Here is a 20,097-nt window from a genome sequence, read left to right as displayed (position 1 = left end):
TGGGCGAAAAAAGTATCTGAACTGTGGTGTGGCTAAAACTTTGGGGAAAAAAAACTTGACTGAAGATGCATAGCATGGACCAATTTGGCTTGCCTCATCAAAAGTCACTGAGTTTATGCCAGGTAAATTTGCTTTTGCCTGGAAAATTTGCTAACATACAATAATTGGCAACACCAGCAAAAGACACACTTAAATGTGTTTGTCATGGATTTAAGTGAGAATTGTGTGTTACATGAGGAAAGCATTTGGTCCACAGATTGGTAAGTTTTCTGTTGTAGCATGATAAACAAGATACTACAACGTAGTAATTTTCTGTGTGAAAAGTTAGAGGTTTTCTAGTGTATAACTTGAAAATTATGTTTTAAAGATGTTTGTATTAACTGATAATTCCTTATTTTATTTAAGTGTCTGAAGAAAACAAGAAACATGGAAGGTCATAAGTAGTAAGTACCTTGGTCATTTTTTCTTATTCTAAAGAGCTAATGGTCTTTGGCATGTTGATTTGTCACTGCCTGGGTCTATCACACATTATGTTCTGGCATCTAGTATTTATATGAAGTCACTGGTAGACATTCTGTTTAAAAAGAATAAAAATAAAAAATGAAAAAATGCCAAAGAATGGAAAAACAAGTGAATTGACTAGATAGAAAAATAGCATGATATCAATTTCCCACTTAATGGAAAGAAGTGTATGAATTGTCATATTTCAAGAGGATTATCCGTGGTCGTCAACTTCAGAATAAAGTACATCCTTCTTTTAGTTATATTTTCTGATTGGTTAACAAAACATAAATATGTCCATGATTGCTTGACACAAAATCCATTTTAAAAGGTATTGGCAAGTGTCTACCAGTAAAAACTGTCCACCAAATATTTTGGTGTTGTGATTATAAATCTTTCATTATCTTAAGCATACACAGGAGCCAGTAAATTCTCCAAATGAAATTAGAAGCTGAATTTGTCTGTAGTGGTAAAAGATTATATTCCTTTAATTGGTTTATCAGTCTCTAATTCAGGAATCTGTATTAATCCCAGCTTTTTTTTTTTTTTTCTTTTTTCTTTTGACCACATGTTAATAACTCATTTTTATTCCTTGCACCATGCCCCCAGAATTTCTAGTGACTTCAAGTGAGGTAGATATCAAGGCTGGTTGACATGAGATGAATTATGGTGTTTTCTTCATTTGACCACTGAACTGAGATATCGGTTATTTGCACAGCTGTAGCAGAAGTTAAAGCACACAACCAGCCAGGCAGCTAGGGTCTTTAAACTGCCTTGTGAACGGTTTGATTTTTTTTTTTAGTTACTATTTTTTGAAGTAATGCTATTTTTATTAAACTGTCATATTCTGTTTTCTTATAATGCAGGAGGATCTTCTTGTTATTTATTAGAGGTTGTAGATTTTGTATTTTAAAGGTGCAGCATATATCAGGTCAACATAGGCTTCACCTAACTTGATAGGTTACCTGTTGTCAGAGTGCATAATGATTTGGTTCTGCAGAATTCCACATTAAATGTCGTATGTTTTGCATGTGTTGTTTAGGGATGTGCAGTACCACCAAAAAGGCCCTTGTTTTAATTTTAATGAAATTCATAAGTGAAACTCTTGGAGCTAATGTTTGGGTAGAATTAAGTTGGTAAATATCTTTGCTTTTAAAGTTTGGGGAAGAAGCCAAGAAATGCTGTGTATAAGTGCATTTGGAATTTTGTTCTTGCTCACTTCCAGTTTAATTTCTTAACATCTCTTTGGTGATTAAGGCACTGTCTCCTAACTCACTGATTAAAAATAACTAAAGCAAGTAACAAATCCCTGTGAAACAAACTTCCGTTTCAGGTTAAACTGTGTCACTAGTAACCACGTAAGGCAGATGTGCCACCCTTTTGGGGAACATGTGTACCAATGGCTTGTTGTTTCAGAATGGCCATAGTATTTCACAGCAAGCATATATATATATGTCTGTGTGTGTGTGTCTCAATACATGACTTGATGTGTATGTTGGGTCTGAAGATGTCTTGGGGTAGCATCCCTGAGCTGCCTCTGTGTTGTGAACAGAGCTAGTGGGCAGCATCTCAGTAATGAACCACAGTTTGTCGCTCCACAGGCGGAGGGTATCTTTTTTCAAAACAAACTCAACCTCTTAAATTTTCCTGAAGTATTTAACGTAGCAAGTTTTAGCAACCTTTTACTTCAAAGATTTGCAAAATCACTGCAGCTTTTTATATGTGTACATAGGGGAAAAGGCATGTACTTTTGCAGAAATTAATAATGGAATAACACTTCCTGAAAGAGACCAAGATTTCATTTTAAGGCTATATTTTCTATTAAACCATCTTGGTATGGTTTAAATATTGTGAAATATGGAGTTTGTCTTCAGATTGCACTTTTTATTAGGTCTGCTACAGGATTGCAGAATCATCTGTCAGTAGAAAATAATCCTTGAAAAAAAGATTACCTGTTATGCACCCACAGTTGTCATGTAGTCTTTGCCTAAAGAAAGATGTGAGCTGTCTTTCACGTAGCATGCTCAAAATAGATGAGTGTTCTTCTAATTCTTTATTATTCAACTGTAAAAAAGGGAGGGCAAGTAGTCGTCTAATTCCATTCATAAAACGAACTTTGTGAAATCCTGACACTGCTGAAATGGCATGAAAATTGCTGCCTGCTTAAGCAACTCTAGTAGTTCGCTTGAAACTCTCCTATTAGTTGTATAAAACTAAAAATTTAATTCCAAGGGCTACGAATCATTCCATAATGCATTGGGAAGAATTCTTTGCAGCTGATTATTTGACAGTACTGCATGCTACAGACATTCAAATTGAAAGCAGTATATTATTTTCCAAAGTAGGATGGGAAATATAGGACTAATTTAATTGCTTTGTTATTAATGCATAATGAGGAAATACGTTAGAATATACGTGTCTGCATGCAAATGCAATATTCTTCATGGAAATGTATTAATCTAGCATGTTAGACTTATTTTTTAAGCATCCTATTGAAGTTTTATAATTTTGTTTCTTAATATTCTAGCAATTATCCAAGGGAATTTTATGATCAATATGCTCAAAGCCAAGAAAAATCTGTGGTCAATAAAATGCAACAGAAATACTGGAAAACAAAACAAACCCTTATAAAAGTTACAGGAAAAAAGGAAGATGAACATGTTGTGGCTTCAGATGCAGATCTGGATGCAAAACTGGAGGTTTGTAATGTTTACATAATGTGTATTCTCTGTTTGTTAATTTTTTAAATGTTTTCATTTCCATCAAGCCTCTCATATGTCTGCACATAGTACATAATAATGTATATACATTTTTATAATTATTTTCTTGTAATACCTTTTCTAATTTTTGATAAAAGTACCTATGTAAATACAGGGAATATAGTGGCAGTTATAAACCTCACGTCCCTGAAACGTTACTTGGAAGCTAACATCTCTTGTATTTATTTTCGGGTTTTGGGGGCAGGTTTTTTCTTTTTTGTTGGCAGGGGAGAGCAGGAGATCTTCCTTCGTGCTTATATCAGTCATTCTTATCCTTTGCTTGTATCAGTTTAATTTTTTTTTAAAATAGTATTCTATAGTATATACAAATGACATTCTTTATACGGTTACAAAATACTACATATACCAGAAAAACATGCAATATACCAAGAAGGAGCAAGGTGCGTCGTGCACTTTGCTTTCTGGAGCTTTTGTGCAGATAAGTGGGTTTTGACATGACCAAAGAAGCTTCTGAAAGTCTGTAAAGTGTAACCAAGAGAAGGAATTCTGCTGTGTTACAAATACAGTCCTACTTTCAGTATCCTCAACCCCACTGGAAAAAAAAAATATTAAGGCTCTACAAACTGAAGAGCTTGAACATCTTTGACACAAACCAAAAGATAGAGAATGGACTTCTGAAGTGTAATAATCAAGTTATTGTCCAGCTAAGTTTTATCAATATTGTTTTGTTACATAGGGTAAAGGTTTTTTCTTACTGGTTTTCTTGCAGTTTCTTAGAAAATTGTTGACTTGGTATTCTCAGTTTATTTGCATTTTAGCTGAAATGCAAGAGGCTGTTTTACAACAAAAAAAGTCTTTGTAGTTCTAACTGTAATAGGGATAACTTACAACATGATGATTCTAGCTATGGGGTCCTCATGATGGGTTATAAATCAAGAATATTGATGTAAAACAAGCTGGAAGGATGGAACAATATTTTATAAATATATACCTGAGTTCCTACCATGCTTACTGTGTTGCAGATTCATCATGAAGGATGCTTTGTTAGCTCAGGTGGGATTGGAAATAGGGAAACTTGTGTTTACCAGATAAAAAACTATAAGCATGTTTTCACTTGGACAACTTCTCAATTGCAAGTCATGCTCTCTGTTTAAAAGACAAGGAAGTCAAGCAGATGCAAAAGACGACGGTTACTGTGCCAGTAGTCCATTTTGTCTATGTTTGTGTAATGCTTGATACAGTGGAGTTTAGGTTTAAGTTACAGGTTGGAGGTTTTAGTTGGACAGATAGAAAAAGTAGTGATTTTTATGTTTCCTAGAAACAGTCTCCAAACTTAGTCAAGACTGACTTTTTTTCCCTTCTACTTCCTTTGGAAACGTCTGCTTTATAAATTTGTTCAGAAAACCGGAGCTATGCCATTAAAAAGTACAGTTTAAATCAATGCCTTTCTATGTTGGCATACCAATGCAAGTTTTTTCCACTAGACTTTGCAGTGTTAAAAATTCAGTATACATATTGCCACATGTGATAAATATGTTAGTTTGATAACTTTTTGCTCTACTGTGAGGTTTTTAGAAACAAAGATTTGTACATTTTCATATGTATCCAAAGATATCAATTAAAAAAAAAACAACACGAGTAGTTTGGTTAACTGTCAGCTGTTTAGAATAGATCTGTTTCCAAAATTATTTTTGTCTTTATTTTCCTTTTGTAAGTTATGATTGATCTGTCTGTAGTTTCAGTGGACAACTTAATTGAAAGAAAAGCACAATTGATAAGGAAAAATTACTTCAAGCTGGAAAGATTACTCATTGTTCAAGAAGAAAATAGTGATGCCGAATAAATGCTACAAAAAAAAAAAAAGCTCGCTCTTGTATTTTAATCGTCAGTGCTTCTTGCATATGCTTACAATTTTTTTGTGTGTATTTTGTTTCAATATCAGCTGTTCCATTCTATTCAGAGAACGTGTATGGAGTTGCTGAAAGCAATTGAACTGTATCAAAAAAGGATTTGTTGTAAGTATGATCAAATACAGTAGTTAAAATGATAAAGAGGTCTGCATTATAGAATCAATCAAACAAGTGAAAAAGTAAAAATGAAAATGGGGAGCTACTAGTTTCATCCTATTTAAAAATAAAGATGACATTCCTTGTAGACAGCTGAAGGCAGATTTGCTTATTTGCTTGAAGATCTCCTGGTTCTTAAGTTTTCTATTTGATATTATGCAGTGCTAGGTAGCAATAATTATGGGAGAAAGCTTGCTTTTTAAGGTTTTTTTTCCATTACTTGTTTGGCTTATTTAAATTCAGAAGTGTCTTGTCTTAGAAATCCTAACTCGGTTCTGAACTGGTTTAATTTTTTTTTAATCAGGATTGACTGAAGAATATTGGGTTTATTTCTAGTTTTATAATTGAGTAATCCATGCTATTACGATGAATTTGATAATGCTGACTTGGCTGTAACAGGTGTACAGTAATTAGTGGCATTCATTAGTGAGAGACAGGGACCTCATTTGGGAAGTTTCAAACAGCAGGTTGTATTAAATGACCGATAAAGGTTCTTTGCAATCAATATTGTTTGATTCCCCGCTGCTGTGATTTCTGGCCTGGAAAAGAGAATCCAGCTTTGGAGACATATTTCAAATTACTTTCTTTTGTTGGATGTTATCCATATTTTTTCCAGTCTGTCTTTTTTCTTTTGTATGCCCAAAGAGAGTCAGAGATAATGTTTCAGGATCTGGAGGTAAAATTAGAATACAGAATAGTAGTGTATTGAGTTCAAGAGGTGTTCCACAGTAGCAGGTGAAATCTCTGAAGCAAAGATGTGCATGCAGCATGTTCTACCAGAGTATGCTACAAGTCTGCATTGGATTTGACTATCAACATTTGGAAAAATGACAAGAGGACTTCAAGAGATCTTCTTTCATTATGTTAGGCCATTCTCCCTATTGGTGTTGGGAAGAAATTGGTACTATAGGAGACAGCAGCTTTGGAAGACTCATAGATGAGGCCATAATGAAATGTTTTTGTAAGGATGTGAGATCATGAAGACTATGTGGTCTCGGTTTGGAAGTAGTCAACAAGTCAGCATAAAAACACTTTTATTTTTCTTCACCTTCTTGTTTAAAAAACAATCAGTTAATTTGAAATAGGAATATGTCAGATATTTGAAATATAAATTTAAAAATAGTGTTTGAATTGTGTAGAATGTTAAAGTTGCAAAATAATCATGCAAAGTAATTTGAAAATAAATGTTCTTTAGAATGAATTACTAGATTTTTCATGTGAAAAAAATCATTTCTGTGGCCAAGCATGAAAAATGGAGAGCAAGAGAAGAGCAAGTGAATGAGCTTTGGGTGGTGGTATAACTCAGAATTAGCTGAGTTTGGTATGCTACCAAAGATCAACTGAGGCAGGCCAGGTGGTAAAAAAGGATTTAAAAAAAGAAAAAAAAAAAAAAAGAAAAAGAAAAAAAAAAACCCAAAACCCTCAAGACTAAAAGATACTATAATCAAAATTGGGCCCTTTGTGTAATCTAACCAACCTAATTCTTTCGTTCAAGAAAGAACTAACATGTTTCTCCTGTTGTCTTTCAGCACTGATGGAATTTTGTGGTTCTTGTTAAGTATAACAACAAATGTCTCAATCAGATCTTCTGTTTAATAAATGCAGGAATTCCATGAAATATTTTATTCTGCCTGTGCTGCTTGGATTTAGAGTATCTTAACCTATTTGATGTTAGGTCAGTTTTAAAGCTATTGGGAACCTATTAAATAACGTGTTTGACCACTCATTTATTTTTCGTTAGTTCTGTCTCAGGAAGAAAATGAATTGGGGAAATTTCTTCGATCACAGGGTTCTCAGGATAAAACGAGAGCAGGAAAAATGATGCAAGCCACAGGAAAGGCCCTCTGCTTTTCTTCTCAGCAAAGGTATATGTGTCAGAATTACTGCCTGATTTACAAAGTATGTGGGATAATGGTAGTTGATTCACCGTTGGCATAATTCATTTTGCCATTTGAAATGTGTGAGAAACCAAATGATAGGAAAGTTGTTATTGACCAGACCTGTTGTAGTATTGGCAATATTACTGGCTTGCTTTGCGTAGTTTTGCCTGATCCTGTTTTTTCTCTTATGGGCTTGCTATGTCTGTGTATCACCAGATCCCCCTCCTGCACGTGTTCAGCTCAGCAGTTCTAAAGCTGTACAGGTGCATCTACACAGCCTCTCTAGCAGAGGAGTTGTAAAGGAGCTGATGGCAGGTCCCTCTCCTGCTTGGTGGCACTTCTCACTCTGCAGAAAAATGCTACAGCAGACTCATTGTGGAGGTGTCTGGGTCCTGGGAGGGCAGGGAAATGGGTAAAGGAATGCGATTTTCTGGGCCATGGAGTCTCATACCTGAAGTAGGTGGAGGAGAAAGGAGGCTTCTGAATGGCTTTTTCTGCTTTAACCTCGCACCATGAAGTCCCCCAGGAGAAGATCCTAGATCCCCACTGAGCTCATGTAGGTTGGGTAGGACCAAATCACTAAATGGCAGGAATCCAGAGGGGCACACACTGACGTAAACACGTGCTGTTACCCAGAGCCCTTGATGTCTCCCTGACCCTGTGTTTGCTCAAAGAGTTTAAAAGTAACAGTATTATGGCATTATCAGTATTGTGATGCTTTTTCTTAACAGTATTGGAACTATGAAAGTTTGAAATTCACCATCATTTGCAAGGGAAAATTCTATTCCATATGTTACAGGACTTTTTGGGGCTCTTAACTATTGTGATACTTTCCAGCTTTAGCTTAAAAGTGCAGCTGTTTGGCTCAAAATAAAACATAGCATACAGAGCACTGAGAATTTCATATGTTTATCTTGGGCTAGAGTTTGGTCATTGGCACATCCAGTGACAGCCGTGAGTGGGATCTTTAAAACACATGCAAGGCAGCTTTGAGCAAAAGCCCTGATGATTTGCTTCTTTATAAAGCTTAACTGTTTATAGAAATCCCAGTGTATGACATGTCTACATAAACTGAATTTTCCTTTGAATGGCTGGGTCAGTATTTGTAGAATGAGGAAAAAATGGGGGGGGGAACACTAAAAAGTTAACATTTTATTATATCTCTTACTCAATGCATTTTTAAGGCATCTTTTTAAATAAACTCACATAAAAATAAAACCAATTGTTTGTCTTCTCTTGAGCCATCCTCAAGCTCATGTTGAAGTTGGGACTGTTCTTATTTATGTTGCATGCCAATAGCTAGCTCAGTAGCTGTATATCAGGAAGACACAATTTGCTGGTTACCGGAGCTGAAATCAGAAGTTCTCTTATGCCTAGGAAGTCCCTAAGTAGCACATTAAACTAACTCTACACTGGTGTGGAACTGATTGAACCCATTTTAGTGAGGTGACTGCTGGCAACCAAGAGGAAAAGAGAAGCAGCAGGAGGAAGCAAAGCAAAAGTTGGAGTAATCCTGTCCAGTTCTGAGATCCCATTAGGAGCCAAAGTGATGGCATAGGGAAGACAACAGTGTCCCCTACTGCCTTTCCAAAGTGTAGTTGCTGGAACAAACATTTAAGAAAATGCCTAAATCCTTCCAAAATATAAATGTCTTTCAAAGGAATTGTTCAGATTCCTTAAGGAAAACAAAAAAAAAAGGAAAAAAAAATCAGATATAATTATCTACTTGACAGATGACTTCTTTATTTACATGTACATTTCAAGATTAAAAGGTTAATGGAAGTGCTTTTTCTGAGGCTTAACATGACAATCCTGATACATCTGTGGTATGTATCCTGTAATAAATTACCTCAGGTACATTTTTAGAGTTGTTAAATGCAACTTGTGAGGAGGAATGTTAATAGCATACAGACAAGCAGCTTGGCTAACTACATACTATATACACATTAGAAAAGGTTCCTTTTCCACTCACATGTGTAAGTGAAAGGTCACTACTTGAATAGGAAGGTTGCAAACACAATACTCATGCAAAATTACTCTGTTCATGTGTACCCCCAACCAAGCTGTAGAACCATCTGAAAATACACTAGCCTTAAGTGAACTATTTTGGCTCTGTATGTTTTTTTGATTGCTTGTAAAGTGTCAGTAGTTGTATTAATCCATATGCCTTTGTGGAACAAGTTCTTTAACATGTTCCTCTCGTTCCTTTCTTTCCTTCATGCCTTCTCCCAGATTAGCACTGCGTACTCCTTTGAGTAGATTGTATCAGGAAGTGGAGACTTTCAGATACAGAGCCATCTCGGACACATGGCTGACAGTAAACCGAATGGAACAGTATCGGACTGAATACAGAGGAGCTCTACTTTGGATGAAAGATGTGTCTCAGGAGCTGGATCCAGATCTCTATAAGCAGATGGAAAAGTTCAGGAAGGTATGAAGTTTCCTGTAGTTTCCTAGAAGGGGATGGCTGATGAATGACAATGAAGCATGGGTTTGATTCTTCTGAGGAAGACATAATTCAGCAGCACTAAGGATGCCATTTATCGTAACTAATCTTTTCCGTGTGACAGAACTCCAATTAATGTGATAGGGAATACAGTGTCCTTTACAGAGTGGGCTGTAAGGAAAGATATGGTAGTAAGAAACAGCATTTTTCAGTAGTCTATTCAACTTCAGCCCAAATCTTTATCATTTAAATAACATATATTTTTAAAGATGGTAATCTGATTTTAGATACTTAGCTGTGATGCCTGAATGACTAATGGAAGAAGATAAGTCTGCTGTCAGCTGGGCAAGGGAAAACTGATTTTTGCAGCTAAAAAGTACAGAATAACAGAAATGCTGTAATATCTGCTGCTAAATTTTTGGGTGCAGTTAAAGACCAACATTTTCAAAATTGGCTATTGTTGGATTTTGGGGAGGAGTTGCAAATTTGGAATATGTTTTTAAGTTCCTCGTGCAGTTCAGCATGACTTTTGGGCAACTGCTAAACACTAAAGCTGCTAAGAATGCACTCTCCATATTTATGGTCTTCATTCAGTGTCACTCAAGTTTGCTATACTACTCCCCTCCCAAAGGGCTTCCAAAAGTCACAAGTCCTAGGTGGTAGTCTGCAGATTTGCTACCAGGTGCAAGTATAGAATTTATTTGGACTGATCCTGTCCCAGTTGGTTCAGGAATGCTCATGAGAACCTCACATTTGCTAGTGAGGCTCTAGAGCCAATTTTGTTAAAAAACTACAATGTTCATAATTTGCTGTTTATAAATTTAGAGAGGTTAGGATCCTAGGTGTAACATGGTGGCTTGTGCTTTGACTAAAGGCAGTAAAAAAAATTTACAGAAATTGTGTGATAAATGAAAGCAGAGGCCTAATAACAGAAATTGTATTAAAGTGTGCATGCATATATGCATGTGGGTGCGGCTTAGAGACAGGGAGTGTACAAAAGAGAATCCCTGTTCATTGATGGCTTGAGCAGTCTGTGACTGAAAGTGTTTGGAGATGAAAGATACTTAATTTGGGATTTTAAAAGCTTGAATAAACTGTCCTAACGGGAAAGGACTGGCATGCATCTAGGCTATGCCAATTTTTGTAAACTGAAGTGGTGACAATAGCAATTAAGGAAGGGGTGGAACAAATGAAACCCCAGCTAGTCATCTAATCTTTATTTAATGCTTCAGTACAGGATATTCCTGTAAGTCTTGTGGCACCAGACATGTATTTTATTATGCCTTGTGGGAAATGTTTATAATGGCAAGTTCTTGCAGGTAAAATAATTGGTATGGTCTTGGCCTCAGCCAGTTGCTTATGTATAATGTTTGATTTATTAGAAAAACACTTAAAAATGGAATGTTAGAATGAATAAAGCAGTACTGCTAATGGTCATACAAAATTGATTTATAGCTTTCTTGCAAAACAAATGCTATGGAAGGTATAAATTATATAAATGGCAAAGTAATTAAAATAATGTATGCTTTGTACGGTGAGCTGCTGTAGTTAAAAAGTTAGATGTGAAATTTCAGCCATCAGGTTGCTGTGCTTCAAGGTCAGCAAAAATATGTTGGGGTTTTTTTTCAATCTCTCACAAAACTTAGTAGTAAAAATGTGGAAATACTAAGTATTTTGAAATATTTCCAGGTCTGAAATGAGTTATATTCTGACATAAAGAAATAATGAATGTAGATTCTAAAATTCTGTAGCATTACCTCAAATAGTTTGAAAAAGAAAGAATTGGAGAAGGTCTTTTGAACCTACCTTTCTTTCTGCCGACTAGCTGTCAACTGAAAACCTTTCAGATCACATTGCAATGTAGAGAACAAAAAGCTCTATATTTTGTAGCCGACAAAGTAGAGAAATGCCCTTGGTATCCACTTCCCTACATATCCCATCTGTGCAACAGGCATATCAAACTAGTCTTTGAAGATTTTAACACTTGCAGAAAGTAAACTTTTTCTTCTTTCATTTTGGAAAAAAACCCCAACATTACAAAAATAAAATCCTCAAGCATAATGTACCTAGATAGCTGTTGCTGAACAAGACACAACAGTTTGTTTTTAGTGCTTTACAAATGTAGTAGGCAAACAAAACTAATGGTGGATACTGTAGTCCTAAATAATTAAAGTAGTGGAGTTATTTTTATTGTCTTTTTGTTCTATTCTTGCTTGCAGATCTTAATTGTGCCATAGTGTGGCAGTGTAATGCTGGGTTTTTAGGGCTTATTTTGGATCTGTAACAACAATTTAAGAAGTCATGCTAGTTTTGTGTTGAGAAAGATACCATAATTACTGATGTAAAGTTTTTGGTTCTAAAATATACCATCACCAGAGAGAAGTGTTTGATCTGGAACTGCATATCTAGTGATACACCAGCAAGTAGTTAATGAAGGTGATCCTGTCAGAGCACTTGAAAGAAAGTTTTCTTCAGACTTCTAATTGTAAAAATCCTAAGTATTACTTTAGTAAACATTTTTTTTTTAATTTCAAGTACACAGTGCTGGTTTAATGATCTTTAATGCACCTAGTGCATCAGCAGGATTTATATCACTTGGTTATAGGACTGTTTTTCAGTAGCCTTTTATAATGTAATCCTAAATGTATCATTATGTATACAGATACGGTACTTGTTTTTGGAGACCAAAGCTAAATCAGTCCAGATGGGTTTTTCATACATTCCCTCAGAATAGCTCAGGCTAAAAGATCAATAGTTGAGTCAGTAGTTTCAGAACTGATAAAATCTTGAGTTAAAACATTGGCATTTTTGTAGCTCTCTTTCAAAACAATGAGGTACTTGAAAGAATTATTCTAATGCTGTTCTCAAGGTATCAGGCTAAATATGCGAGACCCAGCAATACTATCCCTTTGAAGGTGTCCCAGAACACTGCAGAACAGCCTTTTTACATTGTTATTTGAAGATATCCATGTGATTGTAGCTACTTGAGTCAAACCAAAGAAGCAGGTGAAGTATTTACTTTTGCCTGCAGAGTTCTATAAATGCTATGTACCTTCACTCTTATTTTTCTATTAACAGTTTTTATGGATACTCCAAAAAAGGTCTTCCATAGAGGTCTTCCAACCCAAGTTCAGAGTTTGAGGTGTTGCTTGAGAGAATCTAAACAGCGTCTTGGCAATGCTGTGATATTTAAAATAATTTGAATAAGTTAATTCCCCTTTACCCAATTCTCCACCATGGATCAGGTTTTTAAGGTTCTTATACCCAGGCTGTTTTATCTGTCTGGTGCCTGTACACTATAGCATGAGCTCTGCCATGATGTTGTAAAAATATAGACCAAACTGCCCAAGTGCTGATAGTCCACCAGTGTCCTTCCTCCAGCTCTGAAAAAGTTAAGCTTTTCCATGCATCTCCTGAGAAGGAGCATGCCAGTGTGCAGAGTGATAGGCTATGCTACCAGGCAATAGCCTCACATGTGCAGCCTACAGGAACACAGAAGAGGCTCTGCTGTTCAATTTTACTTAGCTAAGCTATCTCTGCTTATCCAGTGCAATATAGATTTTCTCATCAAACCTAGACATTACAGTGCCATCCATAACAAGTAAAAAGTGAGAGCTGAAAAAATTATCATGCTGACCTTTAGGCGAACTATAAGAAAAATTACATCTGTGACATGGCAGGATATATATCATGCTACATTGATAGAGCAATTTAATCCTTTCTTTATTTGTTTTGTGCTTCCATCATTCTTCTACTCATCTGCTTCCTCTTCATTCTAAGGCTTGAACCAGAGCTGGAGTAGCTTTGTAAATACCCACTGGCCGTACTAGCATCCCTGAGACAAGCCACGCTGCAGCAGTGTACTGAGAACTGGGTACCTGGAGGGTTGAGCTGTGTTTGTCTCTGTTGTCTAGTCCTCTCTGCTTTGCCAAAGCTGCTTTCCTAGGAGCTCTGCTTCTGTGTGAACCAAACGAAGCTCAGATGGGAGAAAGAATAGGTTGAAGCTGTGTAAGGGTAAGGAGTGATGCATGGGCTGGTTGCAGCAGAGCTTTGTAAATGCTATGAGATTCATCTGCTTGGAATACAGTTCAAGTCCTGTATCTATCTCTGTGGTACTTGGATATACAGCAATAAGTATCTGAATTTGTAAAACAGTACGTATTAGATGGGGTACTGTCTAGAAAAAGAGTTGGGTTTTGATCAATGTATTTGGATGGGATCTGTGGGGGGAACACGTAGCATGGTTTGTGCTGGGCCTCCTTGTTCTGGAAGATTAGAAAGGCCCTACCCCACAGTGCATAGCCCTGAACTATTTCAGTGGTGTTAAACAAGTGGAATAGATCCTACCATGGATAAGAATTGTCAGAATATTCCCCAGAAGATCCTAAACAGTTATAGCACCCTCAGTGCCTAGCTGTTACTTTGCATGCAGCTGTCGAGAAACTTGCAAGCTTGCAGCTGAGTTCACACAGTTTATCTCAAGTTCTTCCTAGCTGTAGCACTCTATATACTTGAAAGAAAATTAATGCCTTTAAATGGCATTTTAAAGATAAATCTGGCAAGAGAAAAGGAAAGGCAGTGAGAAAAAGGAAAGTTCAACAAGAACTTGTAATGATATAACAATAGCTTAAACTGTTGTTTTTATAAATGTACTAATGTAAGGAGTGGCTGATCTATGCAAGTTCTCTGTTAAATGTCTTTTAAGAAATAAAAGTTAAAGCTTGTGTGGACAGCTGGGGAATAATGAAGATCTAAATAAGTCCATTGATTAAAAGGTCAGAAGGCAACCGCTGAAGTATATGTATTCATAGTAAAGATCTTGGCAAGTCTGAATAAGATACATCTGCTGCAGCCTTACAGGGAAGGCTCAGGGCCTACATCTCTGTTCGCCCGCTCTCCCCTTGCCTACTAGCACTGCCTGGTATGAGTGCATTTCGGCTTGTATGATGATGAAGGGCCTGTACCATGTTACAGCATCATCTGCTACTCACCTATCCATTAACATCAGCTGCCAAGAGCCCTGCAAACCTGGAGGCGCTGTGGAAATGTGCTGGAGCATTTTTTTCTTTTTAATTCTCTGTTACATTTGAAAACTCTTGGAGAGCTGAGAAAATGCAAAAAGCCTAGGGAGGGAGAAAAAACAAATATGATGCTGATCTTTGAAGTAAGAACAGACTTGGCAGTTGCTATCCTTGTAAACTTAATTTCAGTTCCTGGTAGAAAAATGAAAAAGAAATCTGTAGGCATTTAGAGGCTAACAAACTGAAGAGTAAGTGAACAACACAGGTTTATAAATTTTCTTTTTTGTTATTTTGCGTTTTTCATCAAATTATTAAATTAGTAAGAAAAAAATGCAAATCTGAATTGTTGCATTCCTTATGAGTGATTACTGGAAAAATGAATTTAACTTTACCAGAAAAATAAGAGCTCTCGGGAGCTGAGAGTTGAGAATATTGGCTGAGGGGCACTAAACAAAGTTTCAGAGGATCACAGAATGTAAAGATGGAAAATACCTTAAAGATCAACTAAACTCTCTTCCTGCCAGGACAAAGTTGTGCATTTGTCATATATTTTCCAAGTGTTTTTCTACATATAATAAATATAATTCAGTTGAGGGTGACAGTCTTAGAAGTTTTGTGGATATTGGTGGTGTTCTAGTTCAATTATTAAAAAGTCAACCAAAAGAAAATGTGCTGATGATAATTACATCTGCAGACGATACTGAGCTGGAAAGTCTTCTAGTTTTCCAACCAGCAAAGTAGACCAGCGTCTCAAAGAAAAATGTTTTTGGCCGTTGCAGTCACAGTGGTGTAATCAATAGACTCTCAGCTGCCATAGTTACAGATAGCAGTGTAAGTGATTGATGTTTAGAGCCAGCTATGGTAGTCACTGTTTACCAACTTTGGTTTTTAAAAATTAAAAAAAAAAAAGAAAAAAACCATTGTAGACAGCAGTTGTCCCCGTTTGTTTTTAGGTGATACTTCCACATTAATTTCCAAAGTTAACTTCATCTGGAAAACTTATGATGCCTTTGCCTTTAGGTGACGAAAATGTAGGCTTTTGCATGTGAGAGAGCAGGTGGTGATTGTTGTGCTCAGGGTGTCAGAAAGATCTCAGTGGCTTTAGTAGACTACACATCAGATATGTGTGGCACTATAATTTGAAAAATAACACTGGCTTTCATAATACCTATTAGGAATGTGAGCTGGTAAAATCTATCACTTTGTTATCTTTATCACCCTTGGTTCAAAATATTCCTTAAAAAAAAAAAAAAAAACCCACCCAAATTTGTTTGCTGATTTGTATTGCTGCTGCTCATTAGATGAATAGGTGAGGTTCCAGGAGATCCAATAATACTCGCTGCAAGATAGCTGCATACTCTAAAATTAGTAAGGCGGTGTCACGCTGCACTCTGCGATCCACATCTTAGTGTAGCAATGTGATGGCAAAGATAAAGAGGTAACAGCATGCTCTTACAATATGATGATAAGCAACACCTACACATATCACGTCTTGTGACATGTCTGTGCCACCAAGAGTATGTTTGGTTTCATTCTGGTAGGGAATAGCAGTAAGAACATTATTTTTAAGTGTTTTTTTTAATAAGAACACATATGGTATTGGAAATGTTAAGTTTAATGATTTACCTGGAAATTACAGTAGTGAAAAACAAAACAAACAAAAAAGTGCTCTTTATACAAAATTGTGGGTTTTGTTTTGTCATTATTGTCTTTCCTTGTAAAAGCAGATGGGGTTTTAGTGCTGAGCGTGTTTTCTCTGTGCAGTTTCTGCTGTAGTGTTTTTTCCAGGTTCTCCAATGTCAAATTCAATAACATTAAGTGGAGAAACCAAAACATCCCAAGATACTTTACATACAAAATGCTCAAGCATTTTAAGGCAGTTATGAAAGATGCACCTTTTTTGAAAATGTGACTGTAAGCAGAAATGTTCTTCACAGTGTAAGCATTTTATAGGCTTACAACTTCAAATTACCATTTCAAGTACCATTTGTAAGAATCAGGGTAGACAATAAGATAAAATCAATGATTTTGTGAAGCCATTTCATGTATATTAAATATCACTGATGATTGTTACTGTGTTAAAAGCAAAGTAACAATCTGTGATGGAGATGCCCTTTTAAAAGCATAATAAGAGTATGCCACTTAAAAACAGAAACAGGCTTCTTGGAACACATTACATCATCTTAAGAGGTATTGCTTATAGAATATAGTTGCTCCCAGAGATTGATGTTTGCCCTTGAGAGGCGGTTCATCGTCTGTTCAGTTATTTTTAAGCAAGAAGAGTCTGAGGTGAGACTCAGCAAAATGGCTGTAGAAGAGAATAAAATGAAGTGCTAGACTACAGATACAATATATTTTTTAACAATCTTGTTTCATGTAACCTAGCTGAAATCAAAAAAGGTAAACTTAGTCTGATTGTTGTGCAGTTTCAGACTTCTATTATTTCCAGAAAAGGCAGGCAGACACATCCTAAAAATTTGTTCATATAATTAGCAGAACTTTCAACAGAATACAACAAATATATAAAAAAAGAAAAATCAGTGATTTAAATCAGTAGTAATGTTAAGCCCAACTTTAATGTAATAATTGTTATTAGCCCCAATATTAATAAGGCACTCTCAAATATGATGTGACAAAAATTAAACTCCAAGAATTTTTCTCATGTCTAATAATTGTAGAAATGTGTAAGCATTAAATGTAATATTGGATTTTTTTTAAAAAAAGGAACAACTGAACACTGTTTTCACTTAATTATTCTGCTGTGCTTTGGTCTTAAAGTCACAAAGAAAAGATGATTGCCTAGACAATTTCTGTTGCTCACTTGAAGACTCTAGCCGTGCAAACTGGTCTGTGTGGGCAAAGCCCCTAACCCATGTGGATCATTATGTGAATTCAGAACCTAAATGAAGTGTAAAAATGTAAACAGAATAGGTTGTGAAAGGAGAAATGAGATTTGGAAAATTCCCTCAGCCTTAATAATCTGAAAAGGCTCAGAGGATAGCTAAAGAAATATTTTTTAAAAATAAATGAAATACAGATGTGACCAAACTGAGAGAATTCTGCAGGAGAGAAGAATAAACAGGAAGGGGAATACAGCTGTTGGGGAAAACATTGTTTACACAAGAGAACCAAGTTTTTCTATGGTCGCCACTGCACAGGAATTCTTCTTATGCTTTCCTAAAATGCCTGGGCACATACATAATGTAGTCCATCTGCTTTTACTTCATAAGGCCTTTGCTGTTCAGTTATGTGCTACATAGACTCTGAATGATTACAAAGATGCTATATTTGATTTTTTTCTCCTTCATTTAATGAAATCAAATTGAAGATAGGATTTAAAAAACCCGTAAACCCAAAAGGTACTGTTCTAACCAGAAAAATGGCTAATACGCCATTTCATCTCTGTTTTAGGGATATTCTAGCTGAACCCTGCTTAGATTTCAAATGTTGTTTTTTCTACCCTTCTACCCTTAATTGGTTTAGTGGTGGACTTGGTGGTGTTAGGTTAATGGTTGGACTGGATGATCTGAAAGGTCTTTTCCAACCTAAACAATGCTATGATTCTGTGATAGCACAATGTGAAGTCTGAAGAGAACTACAGAAAGATTTGGGTTTTGGGTTTTTTTTTTGTAAGTACAACCTTTCTGAGTTTGTATCTAGACAAAATACAATTAAAATGTTTTGAGGGAAAGAAGGCATACTTATTGATATATTAAATGCCAACCAGGAAACTTATTAATCATTGTGTATTTATTTTTCTATTTAACAGCATTTTCAGTTCAGGTAATATCATATAACTTAGTTGTGTTTATCACTGGCAATCTGGAGCAATAACAACACACAGGATTATGTACAACAGACATTGTGTTACAAATGAATCATGATTATTAGTGGGTGCCATTTCATCTTCTGTGCTGGAAGAGGTTAAATGGAAAACAAAACCGAAAAACTCAACTATAGGACTTCTGCATTAGCGCTGTAGGCAAAGTGGCTTTGCACTCAGGACGGTGAGAGCATATGGGGACTAAATACTAAAGGCAACTTGGTCATCATGGTGATCTTGTTACAGGTATCTTTCTTGGACCATTGGTGTCACATCCAGCTAGGATTTGCAGCTTATGTGTCAATGGCATTCCCTGGCACTTCGTACATCTGCCCATCACACCACCCTTTGCAGTGGCCAAGAGCATCTTGCTGGCCAGCTTACTCTTTTGTGGTGCTTTCACTGGGGAAAATGTTCCTGCACCTGAACTTGAGCTTTTCACATCCCTTTACTAATTGCAGCTTATTCACTCCCCCCATCTGCCTACTCAGAAGGGACCCAGAGGCAAGTAACAATCTTGCTCAGGCCCTGAAGAATTTAATTTGGATGAAAGAAATGAAAAATATAAATGACATTTTCTAACTATGAGGACGTTCCATGTAAAGGATTCAAGATCTCCAAAATATCTTCAGTAAATGAGATAAACTGAACTGTGTAATTACTAGATGAATAAAATCATGAACATAGTAGAGAGACTAGTTTTATGCTATGTTGTGATTTTCTTTACATCGCCCCTCTGGTCTTTCAGTGTTCAAAGGTAGTAATTACCTGTCTCCGTTTCCTGCAGGGGCTAACTACCTAATTGCTCTCCATTTCCCAGCATCCCTCCCTGCGCCATGTGTGCCAACCATCCTTTGCTCTCAGGTTGTCTAATACAATTAATGCAATTGAGTTCTGATAAACTTGGAGCAATTCTCAGAACTTTTAACTCTTAAGTCCAGGTTACTTCTGATTTAGAGCGGAACATGATCTTTCAGACCTGAAAGCTTGCATCTTTGCTTTTGCCATTTGTTTTGCTCAGCCTGCTTCTTGCTACGAGTCTTTGCAACTGTTTTTGGCAACTTGTAGCCTTTCATCATATTAACAAAATGTTACTCTCTGTTTTCAGACTACATGAAGTTATTTGCATCTGTGCAAGGAACTGTTGGATTTTATCAACTTCCTCATAGTCATTTGAGGAGAGGAGACGTTCTAAGTTATCAGGACCAAGCTCTTCCCTAAAGAGGATATATGTTCATGCACAAAAATGTGCACCCTTTTGCAGTTTAGCATAGTATATGTCCAAGCATGCTGTTGTGGTAATTACTCACAACTGCAGACTGACAGATGTGTGCTCACTACTAGAACTGCATTTGGGGCTTGTAATGTAGAAGTCTATCCCAAAACTCTGAAGTAATGCTACTTAGATGAATGTTGTCCTGGTTGCAGTTTGAGTCTCCTGGTCACAAGAATAGAAAAATCATTGGTACTTCTTTTCTTTGTATGTCCTTGCTTCAAGGTCTGTATTAGTATCAACATGTTTTTTTTTTCCTTTCAGTCTGGTAAAGCACACATCCTGGGTTTCACTAATACTGAAACTTGTTACCAGCAGAAAGTTGAAGCATGAATCTAGGCTTCTTAAAGCAGAAAAAAGTAGACCT

The 20,097-nt window shown here is 36.2% G+C and overlaps 1 protein-coding gene across 1 annotated transcript in view; it reads left to right on the top strand.

The window, feature by feature from the left end:
* Nucleotides 1-426: 426 nt before the first annotated feature.
* Nucleotides 427-20,097, top strand: part of ICA1 (islet cell autoantigen 1) — a 59,501-nt gene continuing 39,830 nt past the window's right edge. The window contains exons 1-5 of the mRNA XM_009486690.2: nucleotides 427-443; nucleotides 3,029-3,200; nucleotides 5,164-5,236; nucleotides 7,029-7,152; nucleotides 9,400-9,598. Of these exons, the coding sequence (XP_009484965.2) occupies nucleotides 427-443; nucleotides 3,029-3,200; nucleotides 5,164-5,236; nucleotides 7,029-7,152; nucleotides 9,400-9,598 (585 nt within the window). The remainder of the gene's footprint in view (nucleotides 444-3,028; nucleotides 3,201-5,163; nucleotides 5,237-7,028; nucleotides 7,153-9,399; nucleotides 9,599-20,097) is intronic.

This window comes from Pelecanus crispus, chromosome 2 (assembly GCF_030463565.1).
Source record: "Pelecanus crispus isolate bPelCri1 chromosome 2, bPelCri1.pri, whole genome shotgun sequence".
Taxonomy (NCBI): Eukaryota; Metazoa; Chordata; class Aves; order Pelecaniformes; family Pelecanidae; genus Pelecanus; species Pelecanus crispus.
This window is presented reverse-complemented; position numbering and strand designations above follow the sequence as displayed.